General features: G+C 35.5%; 1 protein-coding gene across 4 annotated transcripts in view; it reads right to left on the reverse strand.

Annotated features, from left to right (window-relative positions):
• The window catches only part of ARHGEF12 (Rho guanine nucleotide exchange factor 12), a 227338-nt gene that overhangs the window by 60083 nt on the left and 146068 nt on the right, over window positions 1–21187 (reverse strand). For all 4 annotated transcript variants that reach the window (XM_007494637.3, XM_056794216.1, XM_007494636.3 and 1 more), the window contains 5 exons: window positions 11889–12067; window positions 11355–11432; window positions 11102–11221; window positions 7317–7457; window positions 4284–4358 (listed from right to left, as the gene is read on the reverse strand). In XM_007494637.3, coding sequence (XP_007494699.2) covers window positions 4284–4358; window positions 7317–7457; window positions 11102–11221; window positions 11355–11432; window positions 11889–12067 — 593 coding nt within the window. The remainder of the gene's footprint in view (window positions 1–4283; window positions 4359–7316; window positions 7458–11101; window positions 11222–11354; window positions 11433–11888; window positions 12068–21187) is intronic.

A 21187-nucleotide genomic window follows, 5' to 3' on the forward strand; every position in this document is an offset into this window, starting at 1 on the left:
TCATGGTCAAAGTTAGATTGTCACTTGTGTATTACCCAACATTTTGATATCCTCTCCTAGTTCTGTCCTTTCTTCTTTTGCTATATCCTTTTAAACCAGTGGTTTACTTTTAATCAATCCCTCTAATCCCCTCCCTTCTTGTTCTCTTCTTGTTTTTTTAGGGTCTGTTAAGTTCCCTCCCTTTTTGTGCTCCCTCCTCCCTCCCTCCCTTAGTTTTCCCTTCTTACTTTCCCTATAGGATAAGCCAGAATTCAAGAACCCAATGGATCAAGATGCTCTTCCCTCTCAGAATTGATTTCACTGAGAGTAAGATTTATCTATTGTGTATTATCTATTAGCACTCACTTCCTCTCCTTCTTATAAAAGTATTCTTCCCCTCCCCTTCCCATGCATATCTTTGTGTGATAAAGGTTATCCTATTTATTTTATTTCTTCAAGTATCTCTTGGTGCCAATGTCGATTCCCCTCTCCCCTTTTTTTTTGCATGTCATCTTATAGCACTTAATACCCCAATCTCTTCCTGTGAATGATTCTTTTAATTACTGTAATAGTGAATACAATTTTTGAGAGTTACAAATAACATTCCCCCCATATATTAATATATATAATTTGATCTAATTGTAGCCCTTAAAGAAGAAAGTTTAAATAAAAAACCATTTTCCCCTTTTCCCTCTCTTTCTTATTTACCATTTCATGTTTCTATTGATCTTTGTGTTTGGATATCAAACTTTCCACTTAGTTCTGTTCTTTTCTTTACAGAAACTTGGAAATCTTCTATTTTGTTGAATGCCCATTCTTACCCCTGGAAGTATATAGTCAGTTTTGATGGATAGGTGATCCTTGGTTGAAGACCCAATTCTTTTGCCTTTCTGAATATCATGTTCCAAGCCTTGCAGTCCTTTAGTGTAGAAGCTGCCAGGTCTCGTGTGATCCTTACTGGGGCTCCTTGGTATCTGAATTTTCTCTTATTGGCTTCTTGTAGAATTTTCTCCTTAGCTTAATAGCTCTGGAACTTGGCAATTACATTCCTGGGAGTTGTCTTTTGAGGATTTAGTGTAGAGGGTGTTATATGAACTCTTTCAATGTCTATTTTGCCCCCTTGTTAAAGAACATCAGGGCAGTTTGCTTGGATGATTTCTTGTAGCATGATGTCAAGATTTCTGTTTATTTCTGGCTTTTCACGTAGACCAATGTTTCTCAAATTGTCTCTACTTGCTCTGTTTTCCTGATCTGTCATCTTCTCAGTGAGATATTTTATGTTTTCTTCTATTTTTTCAGTCTTTTGACTTTGCTTCATTAATTCTTGCTGTTTTTGCAAGATCATTGTCTTCCAGTTGCCTAATTCTGGTCTTTAAAGACTGGTTTTCTTTTTCAGTTTGATCTATCCTGCTTTTTGTGGTTTCTAGCTATTTCTCCAATTGGGAGTTCTTGTCCTTTAAATTGTCATTTTCTCTTTGAACTATTTCTCACTTTTCTTGTCAGAAGGCTTCCATCTTATTGATAAGCTCCAATTTAAATTCTTCAAGATCTTGTGGACAAATTCCATTTTGGGGGGAGGTTTTGGGTTTATTTGAATTTCCTCCTCTATTTCCTCTGTAGCCTGGGTTTTTCCTCCATAAAAATTTTCTAGGGTCAACCTCCTCTTCTTTTTTTTTTTGGTGGAGGGAGGTTGTTGCTCCTGGGCAGAATTTGCCATCACTGTGGAGGTTTGTTTCCCTTTTTAGTCAGAAATCTGAGTGAGATACACAGGGGCTTTGTGTATGGAGTTAAGGAGCAAGGATTTTGCTCTTGAATCTCCGCAGCTTCTTCTGTTTTCTGCCCTTCTCTGTGATGTCTTCCTGTGAGTGCCCACAATCTGTGCTCTTTAGCCTACTGGTGTTTACAGGTATAGCTGCTCTCAGGAGTAGGTCTTTGGTGGTCTTAGTCAGCTCCCATGGACCTAGAGGTGCCCCTCACTCACTCGCTGATTCTGGCGCATGCTGGCTCTGACTCTAGCTCCCTAGGTGGGGTGGGGGAGGGCAGATCAGCTCACATTTTGGTGGGAGCTTTTTCACCCCCTTACAGTGTGGAAATGCCTAAATCCCACATACCTTCAATGCTGTGCACTGCTGTAGAGTACCTTTGTTCTTATCCATTTGGTCTTTTGAGGTAGTCTATATTGGTGGGTGCTGAGGAGAGGACGAGTCTTTCGTCTAGACTGCCGCCATGTTTACCCGGAAGTCCCAAAGCTCTTTTTCACAAAGGGTTGGGATCTGAACTTTAAAGGTAACTTCACTTTCTATCAGTAGCTCTACTAAGTTTGGATTCAGAGACCATCATTATCACTCCACCCTTCATCTCCACATAAACATGTAGGCTGTCTCCGCTTCACCCTTCACCTCCACATAAACAGGTAGGCTGACTCCGCTCTCCCTCTACTTTTTAGTTTCCTTCTGAGTATTGTTTTCCCTTATTAAATTGTAACCTCCTTAAGGGTAGGGATTGCCTTTCTTTTTTTATTTTTCATCACCAGCACTTAGCACAGTTCTTGGCACATAGTGGGTGCTAATAAATGTGTATGTATTATATTCCAAATTACAATTTCTAATCTTCTTTTCAAATTAAAAGAAATTAAGAAATTGCATATTAATTTGATTTATAAAAATTGTGGCTTCTTATGACAATCATATTTTTTTTTCCTATGGGAGATAAACATAATTCATTTCCCACCTTAGGGCTGAAATCAACTTTAAAGAAAGGTTTTAAATCAGTGGAATCCTCTAAACATACATATACATACATACATATATATATATATATATTTTTTTTTTAATGGTCCCACTTAACATGTTTGAATCTAGCTTCTTTTAGGTATTTTTTGAACCCTACTGAAATTAAACAAAATTATCCAACATGAGATACTACCACATAGCCAATATGTTAAGCAGTTCTCACAACACAAATAATGAAGCACTAGCTAGATGAACAGAATGAATAGGACCTGTTACATTCTCTTTAAGTGGGAAGAACAGATTAAAAGAATATTTTAAGTATATATTGGAATATTTTCTTTTTTTGTCCTGGAGAATATTTTCAAAGAGTATGTCATTATAGAAGAGGCAAGCAATAGCAAAAATAAACCAAATTACCAAATAATTTAGAATTACAGAATCTAAAAGATAGAAAGAGCTCAGATCATATAGCCCAACCTCATTTAAAGGTGAAGAACCTGGGACTCAAAAAGGTTGATTATTTACCTCTGTGTCACAATAATTTTGTACTTATAGGATTTTTGCTGTATTTATTATGTGTCTAATTATATCTTGCCAAACTTATTACAGTTAGACTACTCTGTCTTCATATATATTACCTGAGAAGGTTATCTAAGATTCCTGGAATAAAAACATGCTGTAGATAATTTACTGAGCACCCTTTGTTGTTTGGAAGGTACTTTGTGAAGATGTTTTGAAGCATATGAAGACAACAATAAGCAGCAGAACAGCAGAAAGTTTAGGTGCTCTCTCCAGTTACAAAGGATCTCTTAACTGCCAAATTAATGTAAACAAAGAATAACCAGCCAATTGGCTATTAATCTGATGGGAAAGAAAGAGAAATAAAAAAAAATTTGAGTCTAAGTGACTAAATCAATGATGGTATCATTGATATAAGTCAGAAAAAGAAATGTTTCTAGTTGGCAGAGTAGTTTGCTAGGTGGGTAAATGGGTAATGATTTCAGTTTTACATATTATGAGTTTCAAATATTGATACTATAAGCCAGTGAAAATATATAGCAGTCAGTTAAACTACTGTACTAGAGTAGTGAAGAGAGGTTGGGACCAAAGGCATGAATTTGGGTGTCATTGGCTCAGAGATTGTAGTTGAAACCACAGGTGTAGATTTACTTGTTTATAAATGAAAAGTAGATGCAATTTGTTAATCCTCTAGGTATTCTGTAACAGCATGCACTAATCCCATCATAAAACATCAGTTAATGTTTTGACTACCTTTAGCCTCTAATATTTCAAAAGAAAAATGAAAGAATAGAAATATTATACAGTTTTAGCTATTCAACTTCCTTGATTTTACTATTGACTAGAGGAATAACCCTCATATTGCCAGTCATTTAACATGTTTATACAATATACTTGGTTATAATTTTTTATTTCAAAACACTAATCAATCTAATTTTAAAACTATTTAAAAATCTTCATTTGTATATTTTATGTAAATGTCAAAAGTATATTTCACTTAGGCATAGAAAACACCAACAGAAAGCACTAATATAGCATGGGTAACATACTCACATTATCTTGCATCATCTCATTTTTCTCTGGGCTTTCTTCTAGATAAATTCTTTCCTTCAAGCCACCTCTGGGACTCTACCATAAATAAGTAAATAAATCATTGAGTTTCAATAGGTCCACCAAAAAAGGAAATCACGGAGAAAAAAAACAACAAACTTGAGTCATAACCAAAAAGGAAAACATGCAGCAAGATGCATGAAGAAAAAACTAATGTGCAAGTGGGCACAAGTAGGACTAAAGTTTTAGAACATGTACGTGGAAACAGCAAGACAATTTGATAACGCATCAGGAGACCTTAGTAGTAATGAAAGCTTTTTGCAATTCTTTCACTTTCCAAGCTAATATAACAATTAAATTTCAATAAGGAGGAAATATTACTTTTTCCATATCATAAAGTATAAAATTAACCTTGTTACTTGGTCAAATTCAAATATCCTATTTAAGTTTAAACTTTACCTACCCAAGAGATTTTATGCATTTTTGCCAAAAATATGTTCAAATTTCATTTACATAGTTTTCAAAAGTCATGATGGTCCTTATTAAAGCTTCTTAAACACTTGAAGTTTATATTTAATGACTTCCAGCCAAAATATCTTATCTAAATCAATGTTTTTAGATGGGAAAACATTTGAAAGAAAATTAGCTATTGATATTGAGTCTTTTTAAAGATGATTAATATTACAGGCCTACTAATTTTTAAAAGCTATCTCTTTTTTTTAAAAAAAAAAGGGGGGGCAGCTGGGTATCTCAGTGGATTGAGAGCCAGGCCTAGAGTTGGGAGGTCCTAGGTTAAAATCTGACCTCAGATACTTCTTAGCTGTGTGACCCTGAGCAAGTCACTTAACCCCCATTGCCTAACCCTTACCACTCTTCTGCCTTGGAACCAATACACAGTATTGACTCCAAGACAGAAGGTAAGAGTTTTAAAAATTAAAGTAAATTTAAAAAAAATAATGAAAGAAAGGCCATCTATCAACACCTAGCTTTAATCTACAGCTTTTTTGGCAAAAAATATAAAAATGACAAATAATTGAAATATTATTAGAAAAGTCTTAGTGAAATCTTATTTTATTGAATCCATGTAATAAATTATATTATTTTTACAGCCGAGTCATGATGAAAATAGCAATATTATAACAATAATGTGTAGAGAAACAGACACTAAATAAAAAACTTTGCAGGCTCAGTTTTAGTCCTGTATTTTCCACTAGATTGTTCTTCAATTATGGATAAGTCACTGGGTTTCCTCATCTATAAAATAACAGAAGGACACTACATGATCCTTAACTCCTTTCTAGCTTTAAATTCTTTGAAAATCAAAAACATAATTCCTTAAGGCACACTGAATTTACCTATGAACAGTGCTCTAAAAAGAGAAGAGGAAAGAAGGTGGTGTCATTCACACACCTGGAGGCCATATCTTCTTCAAACTCTAAGACCTTTTGTGCATTCTTTTGCTTGGGAAGATAAAGCATTTTAATTTTTTGTTAATATTTGTGGGAAGTTAGGTGGTTCAAGTGTCTGACAAGAATATGAAGAGATAAAAGGGTAACTGTAAATTATGCAGAAGAATCTGGATCTTTCTTCATTTCCTTTGAACATGAATTAATGAGTATGAAACGCTCCAAAAACTGTAAAGAATTAAAGAAAGTACTGGTACTTGGCAGTCCAGAAGATCAGTATCACCTTTGATATTTAACTACCTCTGTGACTTTGTGATCTTTAATCTTGTAGCCTGAGTTTCCTCATTTCTAACATATGAGGATTGAATTAGATGGCTTCTAAGGCCCTTTTCAGTTCTACATTGATAACCCTATGATCCTATATTCTTTTTTTGGGAGGACAGGAATGATATAGGGAATAGGATGCTAAATACAATAACTACTAAAGAGGATTAAAGAAAAAAGAATTAACAATTATAGACCAACAATGCTTGTACTATTACAGCTGGACATGAAAAAAATTTCATCATATAGAATAATTAATTACAGTGAGTCTATTACTTCCCTCTATTCCTTTAAAAGAATTCATGTTTGACTAACTTCATGTGATCACAAAATTTTGACAGATACTTATGAATATATTGATAGAAGAGATTTAAAATTCAACTAATTGCTTCTTTTTAAAATCTGGTAGGTATTCATATGTTGTTGGCAAGTAAGGGATTAATGAAGAAATTCCTAGTGATAATCATAGCCTAATAACTGAAGTATATCTAATAAGACTGGAACTTTTCCTCTCAGCAATGGCAGTCTGCCCTATGATTCAGGTCTGAGTCACACTGACCACAAATGGAATATTAACATGCTTTTAAAGATATCAGCAAATGACCTCTTGGTTCAGTAAGAAAGCAATGACATGATTAACCTCTCTATGTAGTAACAAGATGTTTACTGGGAAATTCCATTCTCTTGAAAGAAATAAAATAGACTTTGAATATACATGGAAATTGTAGGGGGGGTCTAAAACTAAAAGTTGTAATATAATATTGCATTTAGCACTTTTGCTCACAATATTACTTTGTTAGAAGATAATGGTGATGTTAATAAGAAATAAATACTTCCATAAATTTTCAGATGAGAATGTAGAAAGGAATGGGCTCAGGGCTAGGAAACCTAGAGTCAGAGGATCATAGATTTAGATCTGGAAGGGACCTTAGTGGTCATGTAGTTCAATGCTCACATTTTACAGATGGAGAACTGATGCAGGCCTATAAAGGGAAAAATGACTTGCCAAAGGTGAGAGGGAAGTGGAAAACACAGGTCCTCTGCCTCCAAAACTGTAGGTTTCTCATAACTTTAGGCAAATAACTTAGCTTTTATGAGCATTATTTTCAAAAACCTATAAAACAAATGTTGGACTAAATGCAATAAATCCCTTTTGGTATCTAAAATCCTGAGATTCTCATGATTTTCATATCAATCTACTATCTATTATCAATCAAATAATTAAAGACATTTTTAAAAGCAAAACAAAGAAGTAGATATGTGGAAGAGTAAATAATGATTAAAATTTGAAATATTTAATACTTACATCTGCAATGTCACTATTGGGTCGAGAACCATCTCCACTGCTACAATCAATTCTGCCCAACCCATCACCACTATCTGCTTCTACTTCACTGAGTAGAAAGGAGTCACCAGAAGATTTGCTAGGTAGAACAACAGTTCCATCCTAAAACAGATTTTAATATATATTTATGTCATGTATATATGCATAAAAAGCCATTAACAAGAAGATGAAGAATCAGGGACCATCCAAAAGTAAAGGATTACATTACAGGTCAGACGCTAAGCCAGCAACTAGCTAGCACAATGTACTGCAAATAGTGAACATTCAACAAATATTTGTGGCAGTTGTTATAGTACACATAAACGTACATGACACAATGGTAGACTTTAAAAAGGAAAAACCTGCTGATGACTACTGTGATTTTAGAAGACTAGGTCTACAAGAAAGAATAAACTATCACTTCACTTAAAAGTGATTGTAGGTTGAAGCAACAAAAGTATAAATCTGTGAAAATAGCATGTGATGTATTTCTCTTGTCCACTAGTTTTTGTCCCTCAGGGTTCAAATGACTACATTGTAGCTTCTAGTTAACCAACTCATTTGTAAAGCACTTAGTACTATGGCTATCACATAGTAGGTATTACAAAAATGCCCATTACCTTTCCTTTCCCCTTCATAATTTCAATGAGACACAGACTTAGACCCTACACTATAAACAAACAACCACCAGAAAAAGGGACTACATTTTAATATAGATATATAAGCACAATGTATGTTGTCTATTACCTCTAAATTACAGAAAATAAAATGTTATAAAATAGAATTGAGGTAAAATTCTCAAGGCGAGGGGATGTCCATCAACTGGGGAATGACTAAAGAAAATATGGTACATGTTGATGATGGAATAGTATTGTGCTTTAAGAAATGATAAGCAAGATGATTTCAGAAAGATCTACAAGAACTGATGCAGAGTAAAATAAGCAGAACTAGGAGAAATACTGTACATAGTAATAGTAATACTGAACAGTGATCAACTGTGAAAACTTGGCTCCTCTCAGCAATGCAATGATCTGGAACAATCCTGAAAGATTTATGACAGGGAATGCTATCCACCTCCAAAGAAAGAACTGTTGGAGTCATCTTTCACATTAGTGTATTTATGTTTTTATTTTGGGGTTTTGGTTATATATGAGTGTGCTGTTACAACAATGACCAGTGTGGAGGCATGTTTTACATGGCAATAGAAAAAAGAATTTAAAATTAATTAATTGCTTGATTAAATTCTCAAGGCTTTTGTATAATTGAAAATCTATTGTTTGTACTTTTTGTGATTGAATCTAAAAATAGGCAGGTCTCCATACTTATCTTTTAAACAGGGTGTTTACACATATGGGGATTTAAATCTAAAAACAGGCATGAGTTACAATTTAAATCTTCACAATCAGGGAAAAGCTAAGTACCTTCATTGTTATAATCAGGAGAGAGCCAAATCCAATCTTCACAATCTCCCCTGATGATCATTGGGAGACTAGTCTCCCCACTGATCATTTAACATAATCATCTTGTATCCCTAAAAATTTCTAACTACAGGTATATACAATATTTTACCTTCTAAGAGGAAACTACAATAGAGATAAGAGGGAAATAGAAAAGAGAAAAAGAAAAAGCAAAATCAATGTTTTGCTAGGCCTTGGGTATACATTTATATGCTAGGCACTGGACACCTAGCTTATTCTATTGCAAAAATAAAAAATTGTTAAAAGAAAATCTATGTTTCTATTTATGTTTTTATTTGGGGGTTTTGGTTATGTACGAGTGTGCTATTACAACAATGACCAGTGTGGAGGTGTGTTTTACGTGACAACAAAAAATATAATTTAAAATTAATTAATTGTTTGATTAAATTCTCAAGGCTCTGAAGAAATCTGGAAAAAGAACAATGGATTCGGAAATCAGTAGACTTGGGTACAAATTCTGGATTATCCACTTATTACCTCTGTGAATTTGGGCATATCATTTAAACTCGATTTGGAGAATTCATTCGATTCACACTACCAGAGGACCTAAATCTTTGTTAACTAGTTGTTTGACCTTGAACACAGAATAGCTCCTTCAGGCTGTGAAAATTAAGTTGTAATCCCCTGATTATAACAATGAAGGTACTTAGCTCTTGCTTTATTGGGAAGATTGAATTGTAATCCACAATCTATTTTTAGATTTTCATCCCCAAAAGGTGATAATTCAGTATTTGAAGTATATTTACCCATTTTAACTACAAAAAGGTGTTAAGTAACCACAAAAGGTGAACTACCCAAAAAAGGTGTTAAGTAACCCAAAAAGGTATAATCTAACCAAAGAAGGTGTGAAATAAAGAGTGGGCAGTCCTGGAGAAAAGTGTCTGCTGTGATTGGTAGATGTGAAATTTTAGGGGAGGGGACACAAGAGAAAAAGCTCTTTAAAAAGAGGACCAGAGGCCAGAAGAAGGATTCAATTAGAGGAGATCAGCAGAAACTCAGACCTCTTTCCATTTAGAAGGTCACCACTGGTGAGTGAAAGGCTGACTTAGTGACCCTGTCTTTCTGGAGGCATGAAGCCTCCAGGAAAGGCCTATTGTTTTGAGACTCTCTTCCCTGGCTGGGTCTTAGAAATTCTAATTGGTATCCATCGAAGCCAGACCTCTCCCTCTCCCTCCCTCCCTCTTCTCCCCCATGCCTTTTCTCTCTTCCTTAATATCTTCCCTCTATTATAAATAACTACAACAAATTCCATTTACTTTAATAATTCATTTTGGGATTTAGAAATTAAATCCCTGGCAACCACCTATATAAATATTCAGTCCAACCACAATTAAATTTAACAAGGCCTTAGTTTATCTATCTGTAAAATATGGTTGTTAAACTAGATGACCTATCTCAACTCTTTGACATAGAGATATTCAGTGTCAAGTGATAACCATCATAAATAAGCCAATGTGGGCATAGGAACAGTTTTTTTGTTTTTGTTTTTTAATCCTCATGTAAATGTTATATACAATGGTTTGCTTTAAGATGGAATTCTGGAACATGCAGCAAGGTGGTGCAGTGTAGATAGAATGCTAGGCCTTGAGTCAAGAAAATCTGAGCTCAAATCTGTACTCAGACACTGATTTAGCTGTGTAACCTGGGCAAGTAATTTAACTTCTTTCTGACTCAGTTTCCCCACCTCTAAAATAGGGATAATAATGGCATCTATCTCTAAGAGTTGTTGGGAAGACCAAATGAGATCATAATGGTAAAGCACTTACCACAGTGCCTGGCACAAAGTAAGTACGATATAAATGTTAACTATTATGGCTTAGATTTTAATACTATAGAACTTACTTAAAAATTTTTGCCACTGCAAATACATGGTCATTTTTTCCAGTAAGGCAGTATCTCTATCACTTCTGCCAATAATGTCACCTTTAAATGGAATCCATTAAAACCACAGAAAATGTATCATCTTGTTTTCAGGGGGCACAATGAACATAAGAGTAGTATTTCTTAGAACTCTTTAGTAGTATATCAAATAAGATCAAACTCATGTAACTTCTTTGAAAATTAGTATTTTTAAAAGGCATAAAAATGGGAAATCCTAAGCACATAAGTTAACCAAAGACATAGTTTCTTATAGTTCATCAAAATTTCTGCAATTTCCCACACAGTGCTTCCTGTAAGAAGATAAGTTCAAAGAAATACATGACTTTCTTTAGTCATTTGTCAGTTTATTTGAAAAATTTCTTGAAGAAATAACTGAAAGACTAAAGAGCATTCAAATAGTGGTATTACCTGAGCAGAGCCTGTTGCTTTGGATAACTGCTCTTGCAACTGAGGGATGTGTTTCTTGGCTTCCTGGATCTCCTTAAGCAATCGTGGAGCAGGTGTGCGGCTGTAATCTTCTTGTAACAACTGAATTATGAAAGATATTTTGTCATTCACCAAAACCTGATATAGCAAAGGCCACTTATTGCTCCTAAGGGGTTATCAGTGAACACCATTAATGTGGTACTGACTGAGACTGGTTCCATTTCTAATTTGGTACCTGTAGCCGTTCCTGCTCTTTCTGTAGCATCTTCCTCAGAATTTCTACTTTCTGGCTGTGAACTACATTGTTTTCTTCCTGAAAAACAAAGCAAAAGAAGAAAAGTCAGCAAAAAACAAATTTAAAAAGAACAATTCTGTGCCTCTGTTCAATTTGTAGGTAAGTAATAAGAATTTCCTCTATTCTAGACTGTTCTAGAGGTGGCCAATTACAAGGACCCATAGCTATGACCCTTTTAAAGCCAAATGATCAAATGGGAATTTCTGACTTTCCATATCTTATACTAAATTTGGTTCTTAGAAATATTAGGCATTAATAGCACTGATTGGAAAAAGGAAGCTATCTAGGCAGGTAATGTAAAATACTTCTCTTACTCAATTTGCCTGGTACATTTCAATCACCTGTTACCCTACTGTTTTCTCATTTCTTGGACTAGAAAACATATCATATAATTTTTAATGTACATGTAGGCTTTCAACTCCAGACATCATTCTATAGATCGGATCTTTCCAAGACTTTTTAAACTATACTTACCCCCATCAATACTGGACTGGTGATTCTCTCTGTATTTCCAGATGTTCCAGGTGAATGGGGGGATGTCATGATGGGAGACATATGTCCAAAGGCTGCTGGCTCCACTTCAGAATCAGCTAATGGAATCTGGGGCGACCCAGGTGGGCGTCCCTGAACAGTGAGAGCTACATAGGAACCCGCTACGGAGGAAAGAGGGCAACAGGAGTTGGACAGGCAAAAAAAGGGAAGAAAATAACACTGATATAGATTTTTCATGTTTATAGAAGCTTTACATTTAGAGAATTAAGAACTAAAAGGAACTGCTTAAGTCAGCTTGCTCAAATCTCTCATTTTCTAGAGGATAACATTGAAGAAGCTTATTTAAATTAAGTGAATGATCCAATATCACACAATTAAGTAGTGGCAAAGCAGAAATTAAAATCCAGAACCCTTGCTTCCCAGTTAATGCTTAATGCTTTATTTTACCACATTTTTAAGTGAAAAATTAAAATGGAAAATTAAAATCTTTTCTTCTCAGGTCTAAAAAAAAAACTGACTAACCCAGAAAATATTATCATTTATTAATCATCTCTAAAAAGGGAGGCTCTTAAAGAATAATGACATGAGATTAATACTAAGACCAGCTGAAATCAAGGGGCTATAAAAACCATACATAGCAGTTAGGGAATTTCAAACGTACTATTTTCTGTTCAAAGAATGAGCTATTAGAACTTCAAACTTCACAAAAGTCTTATTCTGATGTCTTAGGTTATAGAACTTTCTCTGGGTTCTTGGAAGCTATGTCATCAGAGTAGAAACTTCAGAAGGTTCAATCAAACTAAAGAGACTTTGAAAGTAGTCCTGGAAATGGATTGTGTGCTGAGGACCAGCCCAGCTATGTGGCTTTCTACCAGAAGGATAACAAGAAGCTGATGAATTATTTGACCATGGAAACCCATGATGGAAACAAAAGTCCTCTTCAGTTTCTAGAGTGAATACATCAGTGATAAGAGGACACAAGAGTCCAAGGATCATCTATCTGGCTTTTTTATCTTCTACTAACATTATATTACTGTTATTTTAAGTATGCAATCCTCATCTACTCACTAAATAGTTAAGCATTTATTAAGTACCTACTTTGTGTTGGGATTTTAGCTGGGTGCTAGGGATACAAAAATGATCATTGAGTTAAGAACTGAGCCACATGCCTATTGATATTATCATGAGAAATTAAACCAAAAGATAAAAGGCACTCAGACCCTAACAATAGAAAGATGGATTGCAGATTCTCTTCAGGAGGTGAATAAAAGAAATGATAGAATTATTAGTTTTATTGTATACCTAAACAAAATTTCATATAATACTTGTCATTTTCCTCTATGGAACTTCTACAGAGCTTAATAAAAGGTCCAGCCATGAAACCCATTTTAATTTTTGTATCAACATTTAATGTAGAAAGAGAATTCTAAAGAAAATTTGACCTGATCCTACAAACCAAGTTAACATGTGTCTTGATATTTTGGGAATTTAATGTAAATGTGGGCAGAGTATAAAACAAGAAAAAAAATATGTGGGAAAGTATGGTCTCTGATTAAAAAAATGAAAGAGTTAATTAGAAACCTCACAATTATGTATCATAAATGCCTACTTCATAAAGAGAGATATATAGTAAATACCAAAGGAGGGAAGCAGGAAGCAGCTGGAATGGTAGAAAAAATACTTATGATGGAGTCAGAGAACTTGTGCTCAAATCCCACTTTTGACACTAACTATATGGAACTTTGCGCAATTCACTTAATAACTTTCTGGGCTTCAATTATCTCATCAGACAAAGGAGGGACCCTTTGAGGTCTCTTTCATATGTAAATGTATCACACTTTAAATATTGCCAAACTCTTATAATGAGAAAGATGCAAATCAAAACAACTCTGAGGTACCACCTCACACCTAGCAGATTGGCTAACATGAGAGCAACGGAAAGTAATGAATGCTGGAGGGGATGTGGCAAAGTAGGGACATTAATTCATTGCTGGTGGAGTTGTGAATTGATCCAACCTGAAGGACAATTTGGAACTAAGCCCAAAGTGCGCTAAAAAAGACTGTCTGCCCTTTGATTCAGCCAAAGCACTGCTGGGTTTGTACCCCAAAGAGATAATAAGGAAAAAGATTTGTACAAGAATATTCATAGCTGCACTATTTGTGGTAGAAAAAATTGGAAAATGAGGGGATGCCCTTCAATTGGAGAATGGCTGAAGAAATTGTGGTATCTGTTGGTGATGGAATACTATTGTGCTCAAAGGAATAATAAAGTGGAGGAATTCCATGTTAACTGGAAAGAACTCCAGGAATTGATGCAGAGTGAAAGGAGCAGAACCAGGAGAACACTGTACACAGAGACTGATAGACTGTGGTACAATCGAATGTAATGGACTTCTCCATTAGGGACAATGCAGTGATCCTGTACAACTCGGAGCGATCTATGAGAAGGAACACTATCCACATTCAGAGAGAAAACTGTGGGAGTAAAAACACCAAAGAAAAACAACTGCTTGATCGCATGGGTTGATGGGAATATGGTTGGGGATGTAGACCCTAAATGAACATCCTAGTGCAAACATCAACAGCATGGAAATAGGTTCTGATCAAGGACACATGTAATAACCAATGAAATTGTGTGTCGGCAATGGGAAGGGCAAGGGGAGGGGAGGGAGGAATAGAATATGATTTTTGTCACCAAGGAATAATGTTTGAAATTGACCAAATACAATAAAAATAAACAAATAAATAAATAAATATTGCCAAAAATAATAAAGCCAATTGTATCTTAATGGACAGTTAATACCTGGATACCACTGTAGGAGTCATTTAAGATTCAACTGTGTCTACAATCAGATCAACTGGCTCAAGCTATGGCCAAGATTAATACCAAATCAGAAGAAAAGTTGAAAATTGGTCTTATAAAACTGGTATAAAGCACAATAAATTAGAAATACAAAGTGGTATACTAAGAAAAAAAGATGTGTACTGTGTGCAATTATAACATCTTGAACTTGATAAAAAGCTTTTAATTTTGAAATGTGAGATCTGAAGAGTACAGATTTAGAACTGGAAAGGACGATGTGATATAAATCTGCCCTTTTACAGAGAAGGAAACTGAGAACTAAAGAGATTAAATGACTTGCTCAAAGTTTAACTGGTAATAAAAATCTAAGCTAGGATTCTAATCTAGGTCCTCTGACTCCAAAAATATTATTTCTACTACTATATTGCTTCTCAATTCCTTCTTGAATTAGGCTCTGAGAGGTTAAGGGGCTTACCCATGGTCACACTACTAAATGCTAGAGGAGAGATTGGAATCTAATTTTCTCTTAATTTCAAGGCCACAACTGTTTTCGTTAGCAACACTGCCTCTCAAATTAGTGTACAGAATACAAGACCAAATTGCCAAAAAACACTGTCTTGGTAAAATAACATTCAGCCTTAAAGACTTTCCTGCAAAGGACAAACTTCTATGCATATGACAATCCTACATGATTCTGTTTATCAATGTCAAATAATGCTTAACTTATGAACACATAGGTCCATAAATATCATTACTATTGTCATGAAAAACATCCTATATAAAATCCAAATGCAAGAGTTTTTCTATATATAACAGTTCTCCAGATACTAGTATTATTCACAGATGTTTATTTCAGTTGTGTTTGACATTTTGCGACCCCATTTGGGGTTTTCTTGGCAAAGATAATGTTTCTTGGCAAAGATAATAGTTTGCCATTTCCTTCTCATTTTACAGATGAGGAAACTGAAGCCAAGAGGGTTAAGTGACTTGGCCAGGATCACAAAGTAAGAGTCTGGAGCCACATTTCAATTCAGGAAGCAGTTTTTCTGACTCCAGGCCTGACACTTCATCCACTGAGCGACCTAATTGCCCATTCACAGATGATATTGCATTAATTATATCAAGCCATGGATCATTACACAGAGCTTCTCAAAAGAGATTCCTGGCCACTTGTGATATTCCATACAGGAGAAAATAAGCAGATGAAGAATCTACATTTTCAATTTATGCCTTACAGTTAGATAGGTAAGCTATTAAAAAAAAATAAAAGTTTAACAGTGTATTTACATACCACACAAATACGTGCCTATGTATACCCAAACTAATGTTCTCCCTCTCTTTCACCTTTTTCCTCTTTTTCTCTCTTTCCTCCCCCCCCCCTCCCCCTGGCTCAGTGGATAGAAAACCAAGCCTAAAATCTGTCCTCAGACACTGCCTAGCTGTATGCCCCTGGGCAAGTCACTTAACCCACATTGTCACTTAGAACTCTTCTGCTTTGGAATGCATACTTAATATTAATTTTAAGAAATAAGGTAAGGGTTTGAAAAAAAAAAGAAAATTAATAGTATATCCAATGATTCCAATGACCTCAAGTAGATTTCTCTTGTTAAATACATCTATTAACATTAATGGTGACACTAAATGCTATTATTCCTGAAATATCACACTTTCAGGAGGATCAAAATTTTATGTGACCAAAAGATCAATGAGAAGACATATATTGGGTTTAAGAGGATTCGGGTATAGCATCAACAATAACTTATATGCAAAAGGTTACATAAAGACATCTTCCTCAGATAAACACACACACACACACAAACACACACACACACACACACACACACACATAAATAAAAACTGGGAAAGGAGGTGGTCAGTTATGTAATAACACAACATAATAGATGGGTAACCCAAATGATGTAATGGCATCCATGAAATATTAAAAACACAACAGAAACTTGTGTCTAAACAGAATTATAATCAATTCTTTTCTCAGAATTTATAGAAATATATAATACATAGAAAAGAGTCACCCTGAATAAGAAAGCATGAATTGGTGGTGATAAACACCAGTGAAGAGAGTATCTACTCAGAGGAAACCACATATTAAAATGTCAAGTTCAGTAGGGTTACTAAAATTCTGGAAGGTAGCAATTAAGTTATTATAATAAAGTGGAAAATTGGTTTTACAAAACTGGTAGGAAACACAATAGATGATAAATACAAAGTTGTATATTAAGAACCAAAAAAAAAAGTATGTGGAAATATTGGTTAGGCATCAGTAGAGCAGAAAAAGCTATTGGGAGAAAAGATACAATCTGAATGAATTCACAAAATAAATCAATGCCTCATTTATCTGGCATTTCTGAAGAATGAAGTATTTCCACATTAATGCATGTTAGAGTAACCAATAGTTAATAAGTTGTTATTTTTTAATTGTCATTTTTATGGGAATATTTCTAAAATGTATTTCATATTTCTTTGTTTTCTTCTTGTATGCTATGCATCATTTAAACTTTTTTTCATGATTTAGTAACTGAACATAACATTTTCCTATTCAAGAAACTTCAATGGCTCCTCACCTCTAATACACAAAGCAATTTCTTTTGTTTGGTTTTTAAAGTCCTTCACAATCTGGCTCCTGATTTACTGTCAGACATTACTTCAGATTATTTTCCTTCATATACTTGAGAGTCCCTCCATGCTGACCTGCTCATTGTTGATCATCCTACACCACATTCCATTTCCCATCTCCACATCTTTGAATGGGAGGTTTAATAAGTGTGGAATGCACTTTCTTCTTACCTCTGCTTCAAAGTAACCAAGCACTCAATCAAAGAATATTTAATAAACAGCTACTATGTGCTAGGTGCTGGAGATACAACAAAGAATCACAAAACCCCTACTCCAAAGAAGCTAACATTCCTAACAGGGGAATCCATGAACACATATAAAATTATATAGGACATATATGAGGAATCAGGCTTGTTTGGCTTTAAGAAAAGGCCACTATGAAGGTACTCAGAAAGTGTTTTGTAGTAGACTTGGGAGTCAAGACACCAAATGATTTATTACCTTAGAATCTAACAGGGGTCCCCAAACTTTTTATACAGGGGGCCAGTTCACTGTCCCTCAGACCATTGGGGAGCCAGACTATAAAAACCTAACCCTAACCGGGCAGCAGTACACACAGTACGGAATCCCCTCCCCCAGATCTCCGCTCACCATGCTGATGTCTTCCATTGTGCAGCCACATAATCCTTTGCGCAGTGCCTTGTTCTAAGGCATCACGCAAAGGATTATGTCACCAAATGTAGTACTGTACGTGAGAGATGCTGTGCTTTGCAATGCCACAACAGTATACAGTGCTCCTCTCACTGACCACCAATGAAAGAGGTACCCCTTCTGGAAGTGTGGTGGGGACTAGATACATGGCCTCAGGAGGCCACATGTGGCCTGCAGGCCATAGTTTGGAGACGCCTGCCTTAGACCACTAGTGTCAAATTCACAGCCTGAAAACCTCAAGTACCGGAATCAGATTAAAATATGATGCAGAAATGTTTTAAAAATAAATTTTAAAAAACATTATAATACAGATAATATTAATTTGTTGTTTTCTAAGTGACTATGTAGCCAATAGGGATTCATTTAGATTGGAGTTTGACACCACTGGCTTAGACAATTCATTTCAACTCTCAGCCTCAAGTTTTTCATCTGTAAAATAATAGCATCAAACTAATAACACTTTCAGGTTTAACAATCAATGATTCTATAACTAAGCTATTGCTTTTAATATACACAAGATATTTATAAGGATGATTCATAAAATCACAGGCTCAAGAACTGGGAAGCAGCTAGCAAGTTATTTAGTCTCATACCAGATTCCAACTAGTGCTAACCATGCCCACTAATAAGAACAAATGGAATTAAACTGAAGTAGTTGTGGTTGCCTGTTGGGGTACCATGGCTTATTACCAATCAATGCCACACTCCATTCCTCTACACCAGGTACCCAGAAGAAAAGCAAGGATACTAGGTAAGTCTTGGCCAAACCCAAATTCAGGTTTGACTACTGACCAGTATCTGCTCTGAGGGCCACCTTCCCATCCCTCACCAAATACTTGGGCCTCTACTCTTCTAGCCTCCTAGGTAAAGGTATAGAGCCAGACCTGCCCCAGTGCTCTATGCAACACCCTTTGGAGAATGAGAGCTTCTCACCCCATCTGATAGTCATGATTACTCATATGGCCTCTTCTGTTTCTCTTATCTTCTAATAAATAATACTGTGCCCTGCTCCCTTGTCATGTTTTTTTTTTTTAATCCTCATCCTCCTCAACAAACCTCCATTCATGTTCCAACCCCAACTGACATGCCTCTTCCTTGGTGCATTCTGGAATTACTGTTCCACGGGAACCAAACTTCCCTTCATCCTGGACTTCCTTTTTATGCTTTTTCCATCTATTAGCTCTTACAAAGTCCTCTCTTTGTGTAATAACACTGAATTCAAGGCTATTCTTTCCAGTAGGGGCTGTACCTTCTCTCATTCTGACTGTAGCCCTTACATTTGGTCTAGGGTGGAAGAAAGGAATTGGAATACTCCTTGCTCTCCTTTAATTTTTTTAGACTAACTCTGTTGACATAATTAAAACTTTTTTTCCACCAAGCTAAAATTATGTGAGTTGTAGAATATTGATGCCTAGTTCATTCTCCCTCATTTCTTTCTTTACCCTTCCAAAAAAACCTTTATCTTCTGTCTTAGTATCAATTCCAAGTCAGATGAACAGCAGACTAGGCAATTAGGGTTGAGTGATTTGCCTTAGATCACAAGGCTAGAAAGTGTTTGAAGTCATATTTGAACCCAGATCATCCCAACTCCAGGCCTGGTGCTGCTCTATCTACTGTGCTACTTAGCTGCCCCTCTCCCTCCTTTCTTAAGGAATTCAGCACTTGACTATCCATCTTTTTCTATACTCCTTGCCCCCTTCCTTTATACTACCGAACTTTTAATACTGATATAAATGCGTCCTCAAACTCTCTCACCTCCCATTTCTTCAACCTCCTTAAATCTCAAGAACTACTTCACTCACCCGAGTCATACACCATGAGGTTACACAATAGATATTACCATTACTTGCAAGTATTCCACTTCTCAAATTAGAAACTGGCATTCTACTATCTGAAAACCACTTATCCTTCTTCCCTCTCCCTATATCTATTCTTCAACCTAAATGAAAGGAGGACTTCTATTCTCCTTACTCCCTGGTTCTTTCAAGTCATTAACCTTGATCTGATTTTTACTCTGATTTTTACTCACCTTCAATCTCTAACATCAACTCAAGAAGTAGCCATTTCAACCCTTCACTGTCTTCATCTCTTGAACTCCCTGCCCCTTTCATCTGCTATACTCTTTTATAAAACTTCAGTCCAGGGTAACTCCCACCACCTTTTTCTGTTCTTACTTAGTAGCTACTGAATGAACCTGGAAGAAATCATACAATTGTGCAGACTGGGTACATTATAATCCCATGTTATCCAACCTCAAATGGACTCTCATTGGAACAACAACAACAACAAATTGGAACAAGTCAGTGCCTAATCCTACATAATTTCCTATCTTAATCTCCATAAAAGCTATTTTAAATCTTCTTTACCTCATCATATATCTTGCAGATTATTTTAATGGTCATTCAACTTGAGCCTCCTCTTTTCTCAATTTCTTTACTTCAAAACTCTTTGATGTCATCTTAAAATCAATTTCTTTCCCACAGTCTTTGATAATGAGATAGCTCTTCTCCTTGCTATGGTCAACTCCTCAAAATGCATGCTTGATCATATTTCTCAACTTTTCCAGTAGACTACATCCCCAATGATTCTTCAAGCTCTTCCTGTCAACTGGTTCATTTCCTACTGTTTTCCACCATTTCAAAATCTCTCCCTTCCTAAAAAAATCTTCAAGCTCTCATTCTATCTCCCTTCCTTTTCTCAGTCAAAATCCTTGAAAAAGGAGCATATAAGTTGTCAGTGGATTAAGAGTTCAAATCTGGCCTCAGATACTTCTTGGCTGTGTGACACTGGGAAAATCACTTAACCTCCATTGCCTAGCCCACCTTGGAACCAATACTTAGTATTGATTCTAAGGCAGAAGGTAAGGGCTTAAAATAAATGACAGGGTGGTGACATTAAAACAAAAGTATGTACATACAGTTACAAAGGAAAACAATTATTTTGAAATATAATAATCAAAATATTAAAAGTTCCTAGTTCATAAGACACCTCTCCAAATCTATCCACATTCTCTTTAAGGTCCTGGACCATTCTAGATTAAGAACCCATACTTTAGAGTCTCTTTGTATCCTCATCAGCTGCCACAGCTTTAACTGTTATCTCTACATTGATGATTCCTAAATCTATTTGGGCAAAACTGTAGCTAAATGAGATGATCTCTCAGATCCCTTCTAGTTTATCATGGAGTACAACC

This window comes from Monodelphis domestica, chromosome 4 (assembly GCF_027887165.1).
Source record: "Monodelphis domestica isolate mMonDom1 chromosome 4, mMonDom1.pri, whole genome shotgun sequence".
NCBI lineage: Eukaryota > Metazoa > Chordata > Mammalia > Didelphimorphia > Didelphidae > Monodelphis > Monodelphis domestica.